The 22,924-nt window shown below is 34.8% G+C and overlaps 1 protein-coding gene across 1 annotated transcript; it reads right to left on the minus strand.

Annotated features, from left to right (window-relative positions):
- Positions 1 to 221: 221 nt before the first annotated feature.
- On the minus strand, positions 222 to 17,154 carry LOC115929878. Its single transcript, XM_030999977.1, has 8 exons — positions 16,508 to 17,154; positions 12,752 to 12,847; positions 10,155 to 10,326; positions 9,370 to 9,547; positions 5,298 to 5,692; positions 4,390 to 4,528; positions 3,515 to 3,656; positions 222 to 461 (listed from the first exon to the last, which is right to left on the minus strand). Exons 1-8 carry the CDS (start codon positions 16,526 to 16,528, stop codon positions 222 to 224), a joined length of 1,383 nt encoding a protein of 460 aa, XP_030855837.1. The 5' UTR covers positions 16,529 to 17,154.
- Positions 17,155 to 22,924: the final 5,770 nt, after the last annotated feature.

Consider the following 22,924-nt stretch of genomic DNA (forward strand, 5'->3'; position numbering starts at 1 on the left):
TTTAGAGAATATTTATGCCTTTCAATTTTTTTTCTTTCTTTTGTTTATTTGTAAATTCGTACTCTTCCTAAATCTCTAGTTTTTGATCATATTTTTTGTTTTTCCTTCTCCTCTTTTCCTTCTTCCTTTTCCTTTTTTAATAGCTTAATCTCATATCCACTGGTCCTCGAAAACCCATCAACGAAATTCCCCATATCTGTTTGTTTTATAGCAGTATGCACTCACTGGGTCTCCCACTTATAGAGGATAGTAGTCATGATAGGATGTGTGATGTAGAGATAGTTCTCCATGAAGTCCCTTGCATCATCCACTGCATCACTCCAGGGATACCACTCTCTACCGGCCGAGTTAGAATGTTTGGTTGGCATGGGAACACCAAGTCTCTCTTGTTCCACGGGGTCTTGCAGGATGTAGTCCATGATACCCTTCTTGATGCTCTCTGTATACACAGATCTGGCTTCCTACATTAGGATATGGAATAAAATAATGTTACAGTCAAACCTGCTTTAGTGGTCACCTGTCTACAAAGACTGCTTTTGTTGTTTCCCTTGAAAATAGTGGTTTGATTCTCATTAAAACATGTACAAAAGGAACCTGGCTACAAAGACCACCTGTCTACAAAGATCACTTTTTGTGTTCCCTTGGGTGGTCGCTGAGGAAAGGTTTAACTTAACTGTATTAATATTACATTCTTATACACTGTTGCTCATGAAGTTAGAATGTTTTTTGCTTACATCTTTTCATTGAGTAATTGCAACAATATGGTTTATTCTTTAATAACAGATTATTGTTTATTATTTTCTCAGCACTTTTCTGATCATTCTCTATGACTCTTTAAATTGATCTTCAAAGTTCTGAGAAGATAAAAAATTCATCTACTGAGAATAAAGCACAATTGTCACAATCACCTCATGAAAAGAGAATAAGAATCATATTCTAACTTCATGGGCGACAGTCCATGAAGGGCTTAATCCTTGTTTTGCCTAGAAAGTCACGCCAAGTGTGAAAAGGGGTTAGAATATGAATTTTTAATGCAATATCACTTACAAACTGTATGAGTCATTTCAACTTTATGAGTGAGCCCAAGGCATGACAAAATAAATGATAACTATTGCCTCTGTACAGTGTATACTACTCTTGAATAGGCTAAATCAATCAATATGGGCTAGAGCTAGGGAAATAATTTCCAAGGCACTTTCAAAGTGCAGAGAAATTGCCTACAATTTATGTACTTACATGCCACTTAAAAACAGATGAATTATGACAAATGATAAAAGGGGCTGGAGTCGTAAGTATTATTTCATATACCGAGTATTATAAATAATTGTAAATGTTTTATTTTTAAGAGTTGATCTCTTACAAATGTATTCTATGGTACTAAACGTCTAAACAGTAAAGCATCCTTTTTAACATATACTATATAAATGCCTAAATTCATTTCCAACACTTTAATTCTATTAATGTTTTTTGTAACTAAGAAACCCAACAATACATAGACTTGCTTGCCTTTCATATTGATATAGTTTTTCTACCTTTCTATTTTCTATATTTCAGTTCATCTATTATCTTCTGTGACTGGTCTCACATTCCAATTCCATCAACAAAAACAAAGGTCTTTTCACACGTGTTCTAAAAATAGATTCTTGCACTCAAACATCCATTAAGGTAACAATAGTAGCCCATAAGAGCTGCATTGATAGGCCTGAGGTATGATTGTATATTTGATTGAAGGCCTTCTGCCCTGGGAGTAACATTTCGAGAGCGTTATACATTTTGAGAGCGTTGTACATTACAAGACTCCCAGTAGCGAGTCAATAGAAGACCTAGTAGTGTTAATTCCCACGTAATGGAAGATCGTACGATTGCATGAATGAATCAAGCACTTTACTAGTGGTCTGGGCTTTGACTATATATAGCACCTATCAGGTTTCTTGAACCTCCCCAAAACGAGATGGAAGATAATTGCTTCCTTTTGGGGACACCCAGTTCTAGAAACATCAATAGATACACCAGGGCCCCGTCTTACAAAGACTTGCGATTGATCCAAATCAATCTCAAGTTTTCAGTCTCAAAGAGTTGATATCACTCGCAAATAGTTTGCAATTGATGTCAACTCTTTGTAAAACGGGGCCCAGGTCAGCAAATAGAACTTACAGTTAGATTTTGCCCAGGTATTATCAACCATATGGAATCCTGTCTGACGACAACAAAAAATCTGCCAAAATGTCTCAAATATATCATTGTTTCATGAAATGCATTGTAAGTGACCAGCTTAATTTGAATGGGGGAGGGGGTAGCAACCCACACAAAGACCCTGAAGATATAACAACAAAGAATGGAGAGAATAAATAAACCTTATATACATATCTAATACGACTTGTCAGATTTATATGATAATATTTAAATTTACACTATCATACAGAAAAAGAAAACTTTAAATCGATGGAGATGTGATCAAAGAAAGAGCACAATTTAAATCCTCTATTATCCCATTGATACCTTACACATCCCAGGCTTAGCTATTCTTAGTGCATGAATAGTATCTCTATCATTCTCTTAAAGGATACTTAGGTTCTGAAAAGTTTGGCCTTCACAACAGATCTACGCAAGACAGGGCTCATAGTGAATTGCGAGATTACTCCCAGTACCGCTATTTAAGGTTTACATGCTAACAAAGGTCAACACAGATGAACATTCAATTCATACTCTTTTCCTGAACTACATGTAACTGTTGTAAAAAAAAATTGTATAAAAGACCTGAATATGAAGGCAAGAACTACAGCTTTATAAAGTTGCTGAAGATTTATGATTTCCAAGTGGCACTGTCATGATTACGACACTGGCCCAATCTTTCAAGCCTATTGCCCTAAGCACTTAGCTACATGTACTGTATCATCCTAAAAACATTTGCTATCTATCATTGCTGTTAATACCGTGTCATTTACATGACAATGCAAGCATTTTAGTTGATGCTTAATTTTGAATTTATAATTTTCTGCATGATAGTGTTGTAAATTGATATATTAACACATGACTTATAAATCTGACAAGTACCATTAGATATGTCAATAAGGTTGATTTATTCTCACCATTCTTTGTTGCAATATTTTCAGGGTCTTTGTGTGGGTTGCTAATCAAACATTTGTTCCAACCAATAAGCTTCAGTCTACATTTTGTTGTATTCAATGTAACTAGCTATATTTTCTGCCTTTTCTTTTCACTATGCCACGACTTTCTACTACGACTATCTACTACTAAAACAACTGAAATGTTAAATCACCATTTAAAAGGCCGAGGAGTGACCACTCTTTCAAAATGGTAGATTAACACTTTGAACATGCTGAAAACAGCACGTTAAAGGTTAAATCTAGCATGTTCAAAGTTACAATCTGACATTTCGAAAGAGTGATCACTCCTTGGCCCTTTTAAATTGAAATTTAACATTTTAGTCTTTAGAGTGTAGTGATGGATACTGATGCACTAGAAGCGACTCAAGAGAGTATTATTTTCTTACCTCTGTGACTTCTTTCATACACTTCTTGAGAGGTTCAGTCTTGAGTCTAGCAGGTAGGAAGTTGTACATCTCTTTAATCCATTGTTTATCTAGCGGTGCTACAGAGGAATCTTCTATGGAGCCCTCGATCAAACCATAATATCTAAAGGAAGAAAATAAAAAGATAATGAAAGTGACCATAATGGTCAGTTTTGGACAAGAAGTGGCCAAAATGACCAAAACATCGTGAGAAACTGAGAATGATAACAAAATGTATCAAAGGAACGTTTTAAATGGCTTCTGGTGTGGTTTATTGAATACCCCGCCAGCTACCACGTAAAAGGGTTGTGATTCTCTCAGGAATGACTAGCATTATGATCAAAGAAGGTTCCTTAGAAGATCAAATCCTTAAAAAGTCAAATGAATTCTGTCATAACAATAGTAATAAAAATGTATTAAAATGTGCTATATACTTTCAAATCTATGTTTCAAATGATGACAATTTACACTTGATTGCTTGATAAGAGCTCAATACACTCACACACAGTTATCGAGGGATTCAAGAAAGCTTCTTCTCTTGCAAGTGGGAAAATCCTTTTTTTCCCTTCATCACAAGAAAGCTCTATGAGATTTTCTTAGAAGATCAGGCAGACAATTTACTAGGAGTACAATAAATAAATTGTTTCTGAAATTAGAGATTAGATTTTGATTAGTTTTTTTGCTTTTTTGTTTGTTAATAACTTTTATTTGGAATTCACATTGTCAAAAAAGATTATCTCAAAATAAATACATATTTCTCTTCAATGATACAGAGAAGAGACATGATTGAATGAATTAGAACATTATATTTTGTTAATATTGCGGCAAAAGAAGAAAAGAAGAAGAAGACAATATACCTGACTACATCCTTCTGGTCCGGTGTAGGTGGTCTTGATAACCCATGTGTTGAGTAGGTATACCCTGGGAACTGCACACTCATCACAGCTTCCATCTCTAGATCATATTCACGCATACATGGAGGAAGGTCTAGGCCATCTAAGAAGAGGGGTAAAAAGTATTACACTCAAACCTGTTTATAAAGACCGCTCAAGGGAAACATGAAAAATGGTCTTCATAGGCTGGTCGTTTTTATGTACAGGTTGCAATGAGAAACCATATTCAAGGGAAATGAAAAAACATGGTCTTTATAGACAAGTGGTCTTTCTATACAGATGGTCGCTAAAGCAGGTTTGACTCTGTATATAAATCCTCTGAATTCTTATAATCACATATTAAAGTAATTCTGGTGTCCTATCAATTGATTATGATCTACATGTTGATAAACAGGTAATATTGTTATATACACTGTACATACAATCATACACTGCTTTCTTTAAAAAGAGAACATCAACCCTACAAAATGTTACTTTGTGCAAATATTGTGTTATATGATATTGTTTATGAGTTGGCTGTTTATGTTTTAACAAAACATCATTTCTCCAGCAACAATGCAAGTATCAGTTACCCATCTGTAAATGTGAATTCAACTGAAAAGGTTCATGATCTTGACTTTCTGATTGTCAAGGAAAAGTGCATGAACTCTTTGAGTAAACTGATTTTTAAACTGGATACCTGTTATAATCAATAGTGACATTCATACAAAAGGAACATGAAGTACCCCCCAAAGAGTTTGAATTATTTGTACAAGCAATTTTTGACAAAACTCAAGAGGATTAGGCTATATTTTACTGCTTGAAACCTGAGCTGAACTAACTAAGGATCATTCAAAGAATGGGCAATGATACAGCTTGAAACATGAACTTACCAAGACTACTGTCTGAGCTTGCGTATGTCACAGACCGAAGATTAAGTGTCGGAACATCATTAACTGGCGTCGGTGACAAATGTATTGCATTCAACGATCCATTACCGCTATCAGGTACCATGGGATCGCTACCACTACTAGACGTCCCTCTTGTAGGTCTACCCTCCCTACTGCTGAATGGTCTAGTCCTATCATGTCCATTGACTGCACTGTCTGAATGGTCCCTTGGACTTGCTGGAGGGGTGATAATAGGGGGCAGACGACTCCTATTAGTTGAGGGACCATTAGATGGTGATTTTTGGACGGTGGGTAAAGGCGTTGAACCATTGTTGTTCAATGATGTCTGACTTCTGCTCTTCTTATATTCAGCATAGGACTGATGTGATGATCTTGGACTAGAATGTGGAAGAAAAAAATTAAAAGGATTAAAGATTTTTTTTAAATTTCAGTCACTGATATGAAATATTGAAAAATTGTCAGTTCGAGAACTTGATTACCAGTAGTTGCAGATAATTGGTCAATATACTGGGGCATTTGTTCTAAAAACAAAATATAAAAAAATCATTTTCAATAAATGCTAAAGTGAGAGAATAATCACACTCACATAAAAAAATGACATGAGATAACAAAAACCAAAATTCAAAATCCTATTTCCATCAAAAGTAATGAAACTGGTGACATATATTTTTCCGATCATTTCACAAAGAAGAGGAAAGAGAATAAATGTTAAATGCACTAGTATTTCTTTACAGGTTCAAAATCAGAGATAGTAAATATAAGGAAACATACTTCACAAAGATCTTAAGAAATATAAAATTGTATGATAGAAGTGATAGCATATATTTATCTGACAGAAGTGCAAATATACATTAACTCAGTCAATTTCAGCTTCACACACACACAAAAGTTGATGTTTGTTTACACTCATTTACAGAGTTTTCGCATTTAAAGAAAAGTATCCCCACTCTGTTGCGCATTCCTACATGTTTTCCACCAACCGTTACATGCAAATAAAATCCCTGTCATAAAAGAGAGTGAGAGTAAATACAGGAGAGAAGAGTAGATCACCAACTTGGTAAAGCAAACAGAGACAGGTACTTGAGACACCTTTTTAAAACTTCCTCACACTCATCCTATTGTCAGGGCTCCCATCGGTTCATTCATCCTAAAGGAAGTGTTCTAATTATATCTCACCTACATGGATGACACTTGTCTTCTCGCTCTGCCCGAGGTCTATTAAAGATCAAATTCCACTCGCTCCTTCCATTTTAATGTTCTTAAGCCTACTGTATATCTACATCACCATGGAAGCCAATACTTATGAGCAGCATTTCAATTTTCTTGTTGAGCAATGGTCATAAATATTTTGAAAATGCCATCCGATGTCACATTAATGATGTTGAACATGAGACGGAGTAGACATGTATATATTAATGTATGTATCCGTTAGAAAGATTTTTATCTAATGAATTGCAGTCCATTGTAAGTTGTCAAAGGGCGAACATAAAATTGTGGATTTGTTCAATGTTTGAAATTCTACTAGTTTTACGTATAAAAATAGGCTCATCCTTTTTTATACAATATCACAGTAGGGTTACGACAAATGTATTATTTTTCATTCAATAATAATGCCATTAACTGATGATAAACAGATGTATCAGTTCTTTACCTTTAATGATCATTGTTAAAGGTTGTCATCAAGGTAAGAAACTCTTTTTCCAACAAAAGTATTATGTGTTTGAGAACAAAATTTAAAATGTTAAGGCGTTGCATTATAGAGACTACATTGGTATCGGATGAGGAACGGTTGTTGTCCAAGTTGTGCGCAAAGAAATCATATATAATTTGAGGAAGAGTTCTTTTTGAGAAGACATAGATATTGTTATCACCCAGTGACCCATTTCAATTCATTTCAAAGTGAGTTAATTATAGCTTTGCCTAAAACAGGTTAGGATGCCTGAAGGCTTGGCAAACAAAATCAATGGCTGTCTTACTCACAGGGAATAAAGAAAAGGACTGGGTGAGGTTATGCAAATATTGGAACAACTTGCATAACATTTTAAGATTTACACTCCTTTCAGAAAAAAAGCAACTGAAAGCTACCCGGACAAATCCTAAAATGGAATATAAAAGAACATTTAAACTACTACTGTTTACAGGCGGTGAGGTATAACATATTCTCACTTTTCATATGGTTTTATCAGATTCGTGAAACAAATATGTATAATTTGTTTTCAAGCAGGTACTAATTACAATTAAACTTGAAGAGTGCGATGAGACCTACATGTACTTAGCTGTCAGTTAAAACGCAGTCATTAATTAATGAATAATCCATCGTTTGCCTTGACTCTCAAATAATGGTGTTCAAAGAATCAGAGTTAGGTGTCTGGCTTTGTTTGTTATGCAAATCATAGCCAAATAATAAATATGGAAATCACTTTGGATCCAAAGTCCCTCTATCTCAAAGTTAATGACCCTTTGATTGCTTGCATCCAACTAATGAGATTGGCTTCTGACTCTTGGTCTAATTAATCAGCATAAGTATGTGATGGTAACTACATGTACAGGTATAGAGTGTTTCAAAATCTTCAAGCTTCAGGACAATACAAAAAATTATTCAATAACTTCAGCTTTCCTCTTCCCTTTCTCCCTCCCTTTTCTCTCTCTCTCTCTCTCTCTCTCTATCTCTCCCTCTCTCTCTCTCTCTCTCTCTCTCTCTCTCTCTCACACACTCTCTCTCTCTCTCTTTCTCCCCTTCTCTTTCTCTATTTCTCTCTCTCTCTCCTCCTTCTCTCTTCTCTCTAATTCGTTTTACATCTATGCATACACAATTACACATCCAAAAAGGCAGGTGGGGATATATTTTGTTTTATGAATACTGAATAACTTGTTTGTTATCTAATTAGGTTCACAACTTCACATGCTATTTTTCAATATAACAATTTTTATTTTCATTGAGCACTTCTGTAACATATATCTCTGCCTATTGTAAAAACATGATTTGAAAACATGTTATTGAATGTGAATAAAATCAATAAATGAACCAATACGCCAATCAATCAATGTTGTGCTCTGCGCATTTAAGGACAAAGTTGAGTTCTAGTCATGAGATCGAAACGTTTTGGAATCTATCAGAAAAGGATGATCATCTAGCATATAAGTATTGGTGTGTGCTACAAGGTTCTGGAATCATCAAATTGATAATAAATTTGGCCCAGATGTATATGGGACAGATTTCTTGTTTCACTTGGATAACAAATATTTCACTACTTTAAATCTTCCACTATATTATCTTCATCATACAGGTAGTAAAAACAAGTATGAATGCTATGAATTCATTCTTTCTCAGTGTATACTCCATTTTCTGCTCCACCCTGTACACCACTTCAAGCTATAAAAGATCGATCCTGGAATATTTCTTGACCTGGTGTGAGTACTATGCACACATAGGAGCCATGTCATAATATTTGCAGTAACTATATAATGACCAGACTGAAGAACCAATATCACTGGCTCTACCACTCACACTGAAGTGTTGTACATAGTGTCTCAACAAAATCAATTGACACAACCTGGTGAAGTGCTATCTCATAAAAGAAGACAATATTCTCAGAGATGGTAAAATCAGAAAATGAAATATCATAGAATTCTAATTATAGGTCTGATCCATACTCTGAAGAGGTGTGTCAATATCTAAACAGTAAATATAATTTGTTTTTCTTCTCAATAATATGTGTGTATTATTGTACTTATATACAATCTGGATGTCAAATTATAAGAGATACAAAATATCCCTTCGAACAAGTGGAAGCAGAATTCTTATTTCCTAATAGTTAAGAAAGTATGCCCACTCATACATTTGTACATCGTGTTCAATATCAAATTTTACAAAATACAGTCAAACCTGCTTTAGTGACCACCTGTCTATAAAGGCCACATTTGTTGGTTCCCTTGAAAACGGTTTCTCATTGAATCATGTACTAAAGGAACCTGTATACAAACACTACTTTTTGTGTTTCCTTTGGGCGGTTGCTATAGACAGGTTTGACTGTACAATTATTCTTACACTCACCTTTTTCTTGGTGAAGGAGTCCCACGACTGTTAGATTTATCGGATGAATGTCTATCTAAACTGGCAGATTGTATATGATGTGATCGGCTATGCTGAGGTGATGGCATCCTATGTGAAGGGGAGGGGCCTCGGTGGTTGGGAGATGGCGACCTCCTACCGTTCCGAATTTGTGGACGATCTAAATCAAAATCAAATGAAATTTAATGTAATCTCTTTTAAATAGGAAATAGATGAAATTCAGAAATTTATAAAAATCTTGTCATTTCTACAATATGCAATATTACGCATATAAAAATAGAAAAATATAGGGACAAGGTGATTATTGGCCTATATTATCAGACTAAAAAGTTTTCCTACTGTTCTTTACTTGCTACATGACAAGAAATTTATTGAAATTATCTGTTTAATTTATACTTAAATTTTAAAAATTGAAAAATTATTCTTGACAAAAAATGTCCTTTTCAAAGTCATGTAGACAAACATTTTGTCAACATGTTTTCATCAGTTCACATCTAGCAGGAAATGCTGAGAGACCTTTTACAGAGTTAACCCCTTTCTGGCTCGTAAACAAGCAACATCTTTAGAACTAGCTGTGCGTCTATAGCCATTTTAATGCACAAGAGTTCTTTCTAATTCCTCTAGATATATCAATTATACATGTGTCCGAGTCTCAATTTCAATTATAGATTGTTTGTGAATTTCTGTAACAGGTGATTCTTTCAAAGGGCCTCTGGTAGAGCACCTGGAAGCATCAATACCCTCGTCAGCATTCATAAGATATTTACCGTGTCTGCGTAGGATCTCGTAAATGTACGAAGATGTTAGATTGCGGGCGGTTGGAGTATAGTTATTAGCGATGGCATCACTGACTCTGCGACTATGTTTGACTTCTTTGGTTGGAGCAGCTCTCGTGAATGCTCCTGGTTGGACTATCTTTGGCTTTTCACTAAATGCAGGCTGCAATTAAGGAAAATAAGAAGGTATTGAGATGGTCAATATAATGATTTTATAAAATCTCTGAAGAGTTTAGCATAATAGTTCTTTGCAATGATTAATAAAGAATGAGCTCAACCCTCATTTGTAATAATTGAGTCCCTTTTGAAGGATTTTAGCTTAATGACATATATATGTATACTGTACATGAACATGAAATTAAGACACATTACTTGGCCTATTATTACAGGTCTGACTCTAAAATCGTATAATGTAAATATGTGTACAGTTTATTCACTACCTGGTATACAATATTTGTAATGGGTTTACAAAGCTAGTCAAGTACTTTTCTTTTTCATGAAAATACAAATAGGAGTCCATGCTGATGTTCAGACTAATTATGCTGGAACACATAAATATTTTACCTAGATGGCAATAAAATGATACAGAAGAAGTCCTTGGTTGAAAAGCATAGCAACCAGTCCATGAGATCACTATGAAATTCATCAGAAACGACGTACCGGAAAACAATTACTTCTACTCTGGTTGCCATGGTATTGTAGACACAACGAAAAATCATTAACATGTAGACTCAAATCAGTACAGCATCATCACTTGTTGGTACATGGGTGCTCACAATTTCAGAATATGTATATATGAATAAAGAAATAAAGAAATTCTGGATTAAAATCAATTCTAACAAGCATCATAAAAGTGTAATGTGTGCAACTTAAGCAAAACAGTCTTTTACTTCAACGCAATTATGTGATTAAATATAATCCATTGCAGAGATAAATATTTAAAAAAAATATTTAAACAAATATTAAAAATACCACTTTGTTTAACACATCAGTTCTTTTTAGATTTCCTGCTAAAAAGGTGAAATTTCCTTCAAGTGTTTTTATTGGTTTTTTTTTTTACCAGTGTTGGTTTGTTTGTTGTGTTTGTGTGTTTGTTTTTGTTTTGTTTATTTACCAGAGTCTTTCAGACTCCTTTATCATTTTTTTCTCACATTTTCTCTTTCAGATGAAAATAATTCAATGTCAAAGCAATCAAACTTCAAGTGATCATTTTTTCAAAGAGAATGTTGATAACAAAAAATGATATCTTTCTAAAAAATTATCTTCTCTGTAACACCCAAATCTTAATATTCCAAAACATATTTGTATTCATACGGTAATTGCCCACAAACTCAAATATTTGAAGATGTACTAATCGTGCCACATTAAGCATGAAGATAAATACACATACTGGTATATTCACTATATATTGCAAGTGTACATTAGCAGAACGAGCAAACCGAAACTTTGCACTTTTCATACGGACTATACTTTGGGTGGTTTGGGAGGCCGTACTTGTAAGTGCAATGTTTTTTACAAACTTTCTCAAGGCCCGATGAAGGTCTGAAGTGTAAGACATTAATGCCCTAGAAATAAAGCATTTGATGTCAGGTCATATAATATTCAGCTAGACATGGAGACTGGGAGCCATCACAAAATCAATGTCTAGCCAGTGAGCTTTATAGTGAACCTGAAACAGTAGATCTCTCAGTTGCTCATATATACAGAAAGTGTGCATGTATAAATGATGTTTGATTTAATGGTTGCCAAGTTTGCAAACACAATATTTTGTATGCTACATTTACATGAATAGACTAGATAGCATTACAAAAAAGAAGATATATTATTGGTTCCTTTAAATTTTCCTCTTCATCAAAAACTGCAAAGAGTCTTTCACAAAGCCTTTCAAATAAAATATGATTAATCTTCATGGCTGCAGAGGGGTGAATAAGTTTTGTATAACTTTATGCCCCCTTCCAAGGGATGATCTGATAAAACTTCTTTGAAATGTATATACATATGTATTGTGCAGAGAGATGAGATGATAGTTACGGTGTATGCAATGAACTCAAAAACCCTTTGACTTGCAAATGCCCCCAGGTAGTAAATGAACTGCCAGGTTCTACCACCTTTGTCTTCTACCCGGATATATATGTTTTAAATTATTGATATGACATGGAGCTAAATATAAATTGGACCGGTGTAATCTAAATGCATTTCATTGAAAGTTATAAGTCTTTTTATTAGAATTATCACAATTACTCAAGAGATTTCATGGAAATATATATCACTGAATTAAAACATTTATAATATTCAATACTCTTCTTAAGGATTTATCTCAAGCAATGGCAAATGTTATACATGCACATAAACACATATATTATAAAATTAAAATATCTGACATGTATTTCTTCTGTAAGTCTTTTGTAATAATTCTGTTCATAAGTGATCAAAATATGGCAAACTGAATTATTTTCTTTTTAGTAGCAAATTGTTCTTGCCACAAATGATTTTACACATACACTGTAGAGGTTCCAAACAAATCAATCTCTATATATTTTCTTTCAGTTAATACTCTTCTTCAGAGAGAAGGTATAGATGTTTCTCACCTGATGTGCACTAAGGGGAGGCAGATGGCTGATTACATTAGGTCTGTATTGAAGCTCAAATTGATTGGGTTGGGCTGGAAAGTGCCTTGGTGACATCTGAAAAGAAAAGAAAATGTAAAATTTTGTATTTCTCTTTGTTTTGGCACAATAAACGTGGTATTGAAAACATATAAAAACACCCTGGGTAGATAGGAATCATAACTTTCACGTTTAACTATAATGTACGTACATGTATTTATGTAATGACACCTTTCAATGAACTTTACATGCATACTGCATGGTTTCACTGTTGGAAAAGATGGGTCTAGCCTTCAAAATATTTATGTTTACACATACCCTGTACACACTGTAATTACTGCAGACAATATAGACAGTTTGTGACCATGATCTATGATCTTTCATTCTTTCCTTTTGTAATAATTCATTAATCCAAAATGTATTTTCAAATTAAAAATCAAATTTAATAAGTTATCCCATTTTCTTTTGGCCTAAAAAAAATACTTAAAGATCTTGTAAGCAAAAAGGAGATGGAGATGATAAACATTTAAAGATCCCTAGGTTGCATTATCCACACCTCCAAGTAACCCGAAGGTCGATGCATACCGTATCATCAATACAGCTACATCTTTTATGAGTGTAAAGAAACCAAGCTCTTTACATGAGCAGGGGGATGGGGATGAAATCAATAACCTATTATGCAGCTATAAAAAAGGGATCTCTTGTGCTCTGCCCATTGTTGATGCTAACTTGTGGGACAGCTAGCAATTGGGGATCGGCACTCAACCACATGTCCTGGTATTGATTTTTTTCTCACCTACATGTAGTGTGACGTCTGTACTCTGTATTGAAGTGTATCAAAAACAATCAGAGAAAAAGATCTTCATGTACATGGATGTAACTAAAGTTTTATTTTCTTGTAAACACATTGCAAATTCAATTAAAAAAAAGATACCCCTTTTACTACAAGACATATATTCCACTGATTCATAAAAATGCCAACCTGTAATCTAATCTCCTTTTCAAAACTTTACAACCAAATTGGACTATGGATATAGACTTTGTTCAAACAGCATAAAATTGAACTATACATTAATTACATGTACACCGCAAAGAGCAATCAAGCCCTTGGCAGAGCTTTTGCATGAGTAGTAGTCCAAAGCTTTGTAGCAATGAGTCTTTATTGATATATGCCTAATCAACTAAAAATGACTATAAAAGTACAATATGAGACAGAGCTGTCATGATGTGGATGACTGCTTGTTTAATGAATAGATCCAGCACCAGTTTTTGTTCTTACTTTATCATATTATGATACACAGTGCGTGAAATTTTACCCCATGCACTGACAATGGGTCATGTTACAATGAAAGCTACACACTATGGAGAGGGGATTGTAAAGTGAGCTTGTCTTTGATTTAACTTGACACAGATTGTCATAGGTCAGGTTGAGAATGAAAGTATGTCACATATACTTTATATCACCCTGTTTAACTAAATGACTAGATGTAGGCGATCACTTACACATCCGTCAGTTTTTGCAACTCAATAGCATAAAGATAACTGTATCAACAATATTCTATATTTTCAACATTTTGTTAAATTCATCTTTCTGAAATATATAAGCACTTTTTTCAAGCAGAAGTGTTATAACATTACAAAAGTCTTGTATTTTTATCATACTTCAGACTGCTTAAAAGTACATTTGTATGTACAGATAGTCTTTAATCATATATACATTTGTACATGTATGTATACATTGTAGATTGTATAATTTTAAGCTTATGAAGAATATATTTACAGTCTTGAAAAGTTAAAAGACGCAACATACATGTAGATGTCTAGGCAGTGTTATTTTTGAGAGCCAGCAGCCCAGCACAGATCACAACAAAATGTTGCATGGTTTCTGGATTATTGACATTGCGAATCTGCCCCTCTTGGGGCAGATCAAACACATACTACAAGTATCTTCAGAGGTGTAACAGTAGAAGTTCAAAAGATCGTAAAACTTCATTTCCTTTTTGGTTTGTTTATAGTTCCACTACAATAAACAAAGAGTCACTTTAAGCCCTTCATTGTTTATGTTCAAAGACTTGCACTTAAAGATGAAGTTGAGTTCTGGTCATGCGATTGCATTGTGAAAGAAGTGGTGTGAAATCGACCAGAAAAGGTTGATCATCTAGCATATAAGAATTTGTGTGTATTGCAAGGTTCTGGAATCATCAAAATGATAAGAAATTTGGCCAAGTCTTGGTAAAGTTACAAAACTGTACAAAGAAAGATATATATGGGACTAAAATCCTACCCTGGATTTTTACGATGTTTACATGACATATTTAGAATATGAAGGCATTTGAAGAGCCATGCTTTTCAGGGAACATGTCTTATCTGATGTTCTTCCACACTTGCATAATAAGAATGATAACGCTCACAAATTATTTTTCACCTCTTTCCAGAACTCAACCTTCTCTTTAAGCCCTTGTTTCTGTTCATAGACTTGCACTTACACATACATGAACAGTGTAGTAAAACATGGGGATTATATTCTTGATGACAATTTAGCAGATCTAACTTGTTTGAAACATACATTTCACAGGCTAAGATAGCTAACATACACTTCACACTTCTAAGAATATAAAAAGATGGTATACAGCTATATTGTTTATAGCAAACGAAGAGTTTAAACCCTTGTTCAGGTTCAATCAAAGACAGGCCCTACTCTCACAGTTAGTAACACATGGGGATTAAGTTCTATGAAGATAGTCATCTACCAATTAAGCACAATCTGCCTTCCTGTACTAGCTTCTTCAAGCTCATTATGAACAATAGATTGAGTGTCCAGTGGTTACAATGGCCCTGTGAAGGCTGTGATAATGAAGCAATTAAGCGCTCCTATAATAGGCTGAATATAATATCAACCTTGTATGTGGTTACAACATATTGTGTGGTTTCACATACTTTGTACCAAGAATGCTGTTAGTCAAAAGAATAACAAGAGAGTGTGATCTTCAATGATTTTGAGCAAATTACTTACCGGTACATCAACATACATTGTACATTTGGCGCCTATGATACATTTACTAGTGAATTAATTGCTATGCTTGACATGTAGATGTACTTTGTCCACAGGTATGAAATTATTTCTATTCAGGAACACAAGATACAATTTGAATGACAGATTATACCAATCCCCTCCCAATCAAATACTACATTAATGAACTACCTTTATACATGGGTAGGTTATAACATACATTTGTATTCATCTGGAAATGCAAGACAAAAATCACTGAAAGTATATGTATCTCTTTGACAAAAAGTTTTAACTTTTACTTCTACTAGGTTTTAGTTATTAAAGAAAACATGATAAAATGTTGACACACAAATTAGAATTATATTTGTACTACAAGACTACAATGAGATACAAATTCCTCATACTCATTACAAAAACCATTATACATGTAGTTTGATTAGAGAAACAATTTCAAAGGATTGCCATGATGCATACCATAGCCAAAGCCTAAAAGCCATTATCCAATTATTATCATCCTTTTCATAAGGGACAAATTTTCTAAATTGTTAACTATTATTTCAAGGGTATTCTACTTCTACTTCTACGTCGGTACTTGACAGGATCCAAAATCAATGGATTCCCACTTCTTTCATTTGTTAACATGATATAAGATTTTATTACACATTTTTGTTCAGTTTAAAACGTCATACTACAGCAATACAACAATAAATCAATTATCAGTGGCTCACCTCATTCATTTTACTCCCCATGGTTGAAGCGAACTCGTCTGCTTCACACAGCTCCACAGAATGGAATAATACAAAATGGGAGTGGGTCTCACGTCTTTTTACTTCGAATTTTCAGGCAAACTCATCGTGATGCATTGTAAATCGAGCGTATACATCCATGTATCAGTTGTTCATGCAATTTTAACCAACATTGAAACTAATTTCGAATAGCGGCAGATCGGAGGCTTTATTATAAAGCGAGTACAAATTTGGGTCGGTCGAATACAACAGCAGCTAGCAGGCCGTCGGATTATACCGTTCTTGTAGTGGGGAAGCACTGGCATAAGACCATGAAGCGTTGGGTTGCTGGGAGACAACCGAAGCTAAGCGAGCTTTATTGACTTAGAATCGGATTAAAGTAACGGAACAGTAACTCGTCCCTGGTAGCCATATTACATTGTGAGGAAACCGGAGATTATGACCATTAATCTCATTTCATTATAAGACTGCAGTTGATAATGTTGCCTTTAGAGTTTAGTTCCATGAACTTCTTGAACAAAATGCTCCCACGGTACATCGACTTGACATTGCACTGGTACGGATACTGTATGCTGCGATGTACACCTACGTACGTACACGCATGTATGATCGAGCTCCAAAACTTTGCCAACTCCGTGAAACAGGTGCACTGTGAACATGCTCCGGTCAGGGAGGTGAAAGAAAAGGAGGCGAAACTCTTGTAATTTATTCAAACGCATTCTTGAGTTCTAAAGCGTAACAATGGGATGTGTAACATTCCACTTGGCTTTGAAGTTCCATGCTCCGAACCGCCCTTCCACTGCGGGGACTTTCGGAAGCCAGGCACCAGTTTTACATTTATTACAAAATATTAAATTACCGGCAAAATTTCAGTGTAAATCAAAAACTTTATATGGGGATTTTATTGGGAATAGTGCATCAAACAAATTTTCAAATTTAGAACTCCGTCCTTCCTTTAATTTGTGTGCCAGAGTTGGTAAAAGAAAAATTACATCCTGTCAAAAACTCAATATTTTAGGATGATGCGCTAATTTGTGCATGCTTTAATGTCCCGTTATTTGATCCATGATTTACAATCTTCAATAACATTAAGTTTGCTAATGCGTGTTTTCGCGTGTTTTTTGTATTTTTCAAGTTTAAAAAAGGATGAAAGTACACAAGTTTGTGTTCGCTTGTTCTACTCTTTACACATTCAACAATGGATGAGAAATCATTGGAAGGGACAGCGAACAGTTGCAGTGATACCATTTTCTGATGTAGGAATTCTAACTCCTGAAATTTCATGCGCTCTTTTATCTCACCACCTGGTCAACAGTTGCAGATTAGCGCATAACTTTTCGGCGGCTTGGAGCATGGGGTCAAAGGAGGGCGGCTTGATTCCAGTCCTTCTCTATCACGTCCCTGCTCCGGTATAGGGGTGTTAGGGTGGGCGCGGTGGTATTGAGCCTGAACATCGCAGTCCATTGCTCGGACCAGGGTGCTCGGACCGTTCTCTTTCTTTCTTTCTTTCTTTCTTTCTTTCTTTCTTTCTTTCTTTCTTTCTCTAATTCTTTCTTTCTCTCTTTCTCTCTTTCTCTCTTTCTCTCTTTCTCTCTTATTTATCTCTTTCTCTCCTTTTTTCACTTTCTTTCTTTCTTTCTTTCTTTCGTTCATCCTTTCATTCTTTCATTCTTTCTTTCTTTTCTTTCTCATTCTCCTTTTTTTCTTTCTCTCTTTCTCTCTTTCTCTCTTTCTCTATTTCTTTCTTTCTCTCTTTTTCTCTTTCTCTCTTTCTCTCTTTCTCTCTTATTTATCTCTTTCTCTCCTTTTTTTCTCACTTTCTTTCTTTCATTCTTTCTTTCTTTTCTTTCTCATTCTCCTTTCTTTCTTTCTCTCTTTCTTTCTTTCTCTCTTTGTCTATCTTTCTCTCTTTCTCTTTTTTCTCTTTCTCTCTTTCTCTCTTTCTCTCCTTTTCTCTCACTTTCTTTCTTTCTTTCTTTCTCTACTTTACCATGACTTCCAATGTCTTGTATTATATTGACAATCAGATGGGCAGCTATGAATATGTTATGTTCATAATGCTTCCATTTGTTTTTATGTTGGTAAATAATATGGTATTTATAGATTTACAGTAATTACGATATGTAACCATGGTAACAGCCTTAGCAGTCACGTCCATCACCAACTTTGTGGCAAACAGGCAGATTATGATGGCTTGTTTATTGCTATGACTAACATTATTTTAATTCTTCAGAGACCAACGTCAAATTAAATATAATATTGATGAAGTACAGATTTGTTTGCTTATTTCATCCTTTTCATCTTTTTATCATACTGTTTCCATAGCAAAAGCCTATTTCTTCATGAACGTGACTTCAAATGACTTGAATTTTCATTGCAATCAAATGGACAGCTAAAAGTACATTTATTTAGATGCTTCACATTTATTTCTATTACCGGTATCTATGTTATTGAATTACAATTGTGATGAAGGACTTAGGCCTACTTCCCAAAACGCTAAATCCACTTTTGACCATTTTGTTTAAAGGTAAAGACCAGTTTTGAAATGCCCCCCTCTCAAAAAATGAAATGGAAGCTCTCATTACCAATCATGTGAAAGAATATGTTTTGACTAATACGTGATGATACAAATTTTGCCGAGAAACCGCCTACTAATAATTGATATATGATGATTTTTTTTTTCATTTGATATTTGAATAAACAGATTATGTTTTTTTTTTTAAATGTTCTTGCAAAATGTAAAAAAAATCCAGTTCATGTTTCTCTTTCATTCCAAAAAGGCGCTAAATCCAAAGTCATTTAATTACAAAAGGAATTAAATCCACTATGTCGATTAGGAATTTGTGTTACGATTTTTGTAGATATTATGGCCAGTCTAAATAACCAATGCAAAGTTTTAATAAACTCACCATATTTAAATGTTTTTGGATTTAGTTCCTTTCTAAATGAAATACTCGTAAGTGTCGTCTTTAGTGGAAAACATTTTTGTTTCAATGTTGTTTCAGTTAACAAGAAGCTAACCGGCGGCGCTAACCGGCGCCTTTAGTGTAAATTGTTTACTGGAGAAGAGGGCGGCAGACCAAAATTAAAAATGCAAGATTATAAAGTTGAGAATATGAAGAGATTTGTTGTATTGATATTGGAAAAGCTGCATTGGTGCCAGGGCACGTTCATGAATGTCTAATTCCTTTAATGAATATATTTATTTATAATGAAATTAATAGTAAGTAAAATCGTGCACAAAATCAGGTTGCACATAACAATTTTACCATGTTAATAAATTACTTAAAAAAGTACATCCTATCCTTCACCAACGTCTATGAAATTGGCAAATTAGAGAGGTTCTCAAATTGCAAGTTTGCGTTAGTGGATTAGGCCTATACTACTTTATTACTACTTTATAACTTTACATTTTTTTCTTCTTCTTTTTATAAATCTGATTTTCCTAAACTATAGATTATTTCTGGTGTTATCAAAATCAATAGTGTCTCCTATCATGTTTCCTCCCCCATCCACCCCTTCTCTCTCTCTCTCTCTTTCTCTTTCTCTCATTCTCTCCCTCTCTCTTACTCTTTTTCTGTTTATCTTTCTCTTTCTCTTTCTCTTTCTCTTTCCCTTTCTCTTTCTCTTTCTATTTCTCTGTCTCTCCCACTTTCTCTCGCCATTATCTTGTTTAATTTGTAAGCATGTTCACTGAATACAGCTTCATTTTTCAGCGCTTTAAAGGGGCAGTGTTTAGAGCAGGAACGTTTGAGTTGAGTAAATGGGTTGGAATCAATCTAGGCTTGTAAATTGTAAGCACGACGGGGAAGGGGGTAACTCTTTTCCGATCAACTTTTTTTTAATTTCCTGTTCCAATATTTTGCAAGAAAACGAGAAAACATACATATTTTATTGTGAAATATTGTCGAATATCGTTACCCCAAAAAGTACTGAGTAATACACAAAGCTGCCCGATTGCGAAGGGGAACGGATGCATGATTATTTATAGTAATTCACAATTCACAATTCACAAATGATTTGGGTCCATTCAAAATGATACCCAGTTAGATAAAGTAAGATGTGTAGTGATTATTGTCGGAGAGGGCAGTAGACCAACTTATCAGAGAGATCACAGTCCGTTGCCGTCCGTTGTCAATGGATCGGTTTACTCTTTAGTAACATAATTTCGAATGTTATGCATTATTGACTTGTTCTTGACAACCCAGGCGCGGATCCAGGATTTCTTAGGGATGGGGGCCTAAATTTGAAATTATGCGAGCCAAATATTGGTACGTAATGGTGACCAGCATTGACGTAATGGGGGGGGGGGGGGGGGGGTGCTGGGAGGGGTGATTTCCCCCTCCCTCCTCCGCAAAGCGCCAAAACTCTTACGTTTCATTAAATTATTAGAGAAAGAAGACGATTCATTGTACCGTTCTCGAAAATAATCCTCGTCTGAAACTCTGAATTCAGTTCCCCCCCTCCCGCGCGAAGCGTGGAAGCTTTTACGTTTCATTAAATGATTAGAGAAAGAAGGCGATTCGTTGTACTCGTCTGAATTCAGGTTACCCCCTCCCCCCTCCCGCGCGAAGCTCGGAAGTTTTCACGTTTCATTAAATCATTAGAGAAAGAAGAGGATTTGTTGTACCGTTCTCGACTCTTAATCCTCGTTTGAATACAGTTCCCCCACCTCCTGCGCGAAGCGCGGAAGCTTTGACGATTCGTTGTACCGTTCTCGAAAATAATCCTCGTCTGAATTCAGTTTACACCCCCCTCCCTCCCGCGCAAAGCGCGGAAGCTTTTACATTAAATCATTAGAGAAAGAAGACGATAAATTATGTTGTACCGTCCTCTTCCTTTTCTCTCCTCTCTTTTTTTTTGGGGGGGGGGGGCCGCCCCACCGCCCCCTGGCTACGCGCCTGCGGTCAGATGAACATATTTTGATACCTTGTCCGCCCTCGGAAACTTAGGGGTTTAAGGCAATAACTTACGGTCAGATAAGCATTCAGGGGCCCGCCTTAGGGCCCCTGGTGGGGTCGAGAGTGCGGTAACCACGAAATCTCAGGGGTTTTAGGCATTTGATTATTAGAAGATTATTATTATTATTATTATTTCAAATTATTTTAATAAAAGGTGATGTAATGTTCACTATTATTATTATTATTATTATTATACATGAACGTATTATAGGAGTACATGCTGTTCTTTCTAGAAAAAAACATATATAGCCACTACACGATTCGAAAGAAGTTAGGAATAAAGCCATGTTTTTTTTACTGAAATGAAAACAGGCTGTATTAAGCTGCCGTACACTGCTGCGATTATTTCTGGTATAATGAAATTTGACTAATTTACTCACTCATTCAAATAGAGGCCTAGACTATATTACATATTTTAAGACAAGGTAACGTAGACAATCGAAAGGAATTCCTATATTAAATATTAGACTAAATTATGTCAAGCCGAAATGCAATTAGAACCAATTTACGAAACACGTTTTAAAAAGAAAGAAAGAAAAAAGAAAGTGTAATGCTATTACAGAAATATGAGAATTACATTTCAGCGTGCAAATTCTGCAGAGAAGACAAGGAAGATACTTTATTCGTTCTCAATGTGTAATGGATGCGAAAGATACATGGGAAGGGGGTATTGATAACGGTATATGGCAATGAGCTCAATGTGCTTTATGAAAATAAATGTTTCATAAATGTTTCATACAGACAATCAAGTTTTGTATTAGCCTTTTATAACATTCAAGGAAATCTAGCGAGCGAGCAACAGAAAAAGAAAACATTTTATTTATGGTTTTGATATGCTGAATTCCTTCCTTGGCCATGCAAGATATCAGACACAATTTTATATTTTCACATTTCATGTTATTAAAAAAGAGAGAGATTCGAGGCACCGGTTGAGAAGCGCTGAATTAAGCGATTTATCAACAATTTGTCACTAATACTAATAAACATGACGATCAAGGTCAAACACTGTCGAAAAGTTTCTTAAAACAAAGCGCAGATAACAACTTCTCACACTCACCGTAGAGGACGTGTGAAATATATAGGTTTGGAGACCGCTGCAAATTATATATCATTTTTTTTCTGCATGATTTCTTCATTTAAATCATCTCTAATATCATGAGTGTACAAAACTTTAAAAAAGCAGAAACACGAAGTTGCAAACCATCCAGAGACTCTGAATAAATTGCGTTACTTATTAATTAATTATTTCATTACAAATCTTTATTCTCAGTTTTCTTATGAAGACTAAAACTGATTTTCTTATAAAATTGAAGATATTTATGGCGTATATATTCAATACTGAATGAACGCCATTAAACATTTACCAACAACAACAACAACAGTGTACACAGATTAGTAAGACATATTCCAGTGCTGTTTACAATATTTCATATTAAAA

Source organism: Strongylocentrotus purpuratus, unplaced genomic scaffold (genome assembly GCF_000002235.5).
Source record: "Strongylocentrotus purpuratus isolate Spur 01 unplaced genomic scaffold, Spur_5.0 spur5_scaffold_6, whole genome shotgun sequence".
Classification (NCBI taxonomy): Eukaryota; Metazoa; Echinodermata; class Echinoidea; order Camarodonta; family Strongylocentrotidae; genus Strongylocentrotus; species Strongylocentrotus purpuratus.

Excerpts from the sequence above, each read along its gene's own strand:
- LOC115929878 (XM_030999977.1), bottom strand. The coding sequence starts at position 16,528 with ATGGGGAGTAAAATGAATGAG. Across the intron at positions 12,848-16,507 it reads TGGGGAGTAAAATGAATGAG|ATGTCACCAAGGCACTTTCC; the intron begins GTGAGCCACTGA and ends TTTTCTTTTCAG. Across the intron at positions 462-3,514 it reads GTATGAAAGAAGTCACAGAG|GAAGCCAGATCTGTGTATAC; the intron begins GTAAGAAAATAA and ends ATCCTAATGTAG.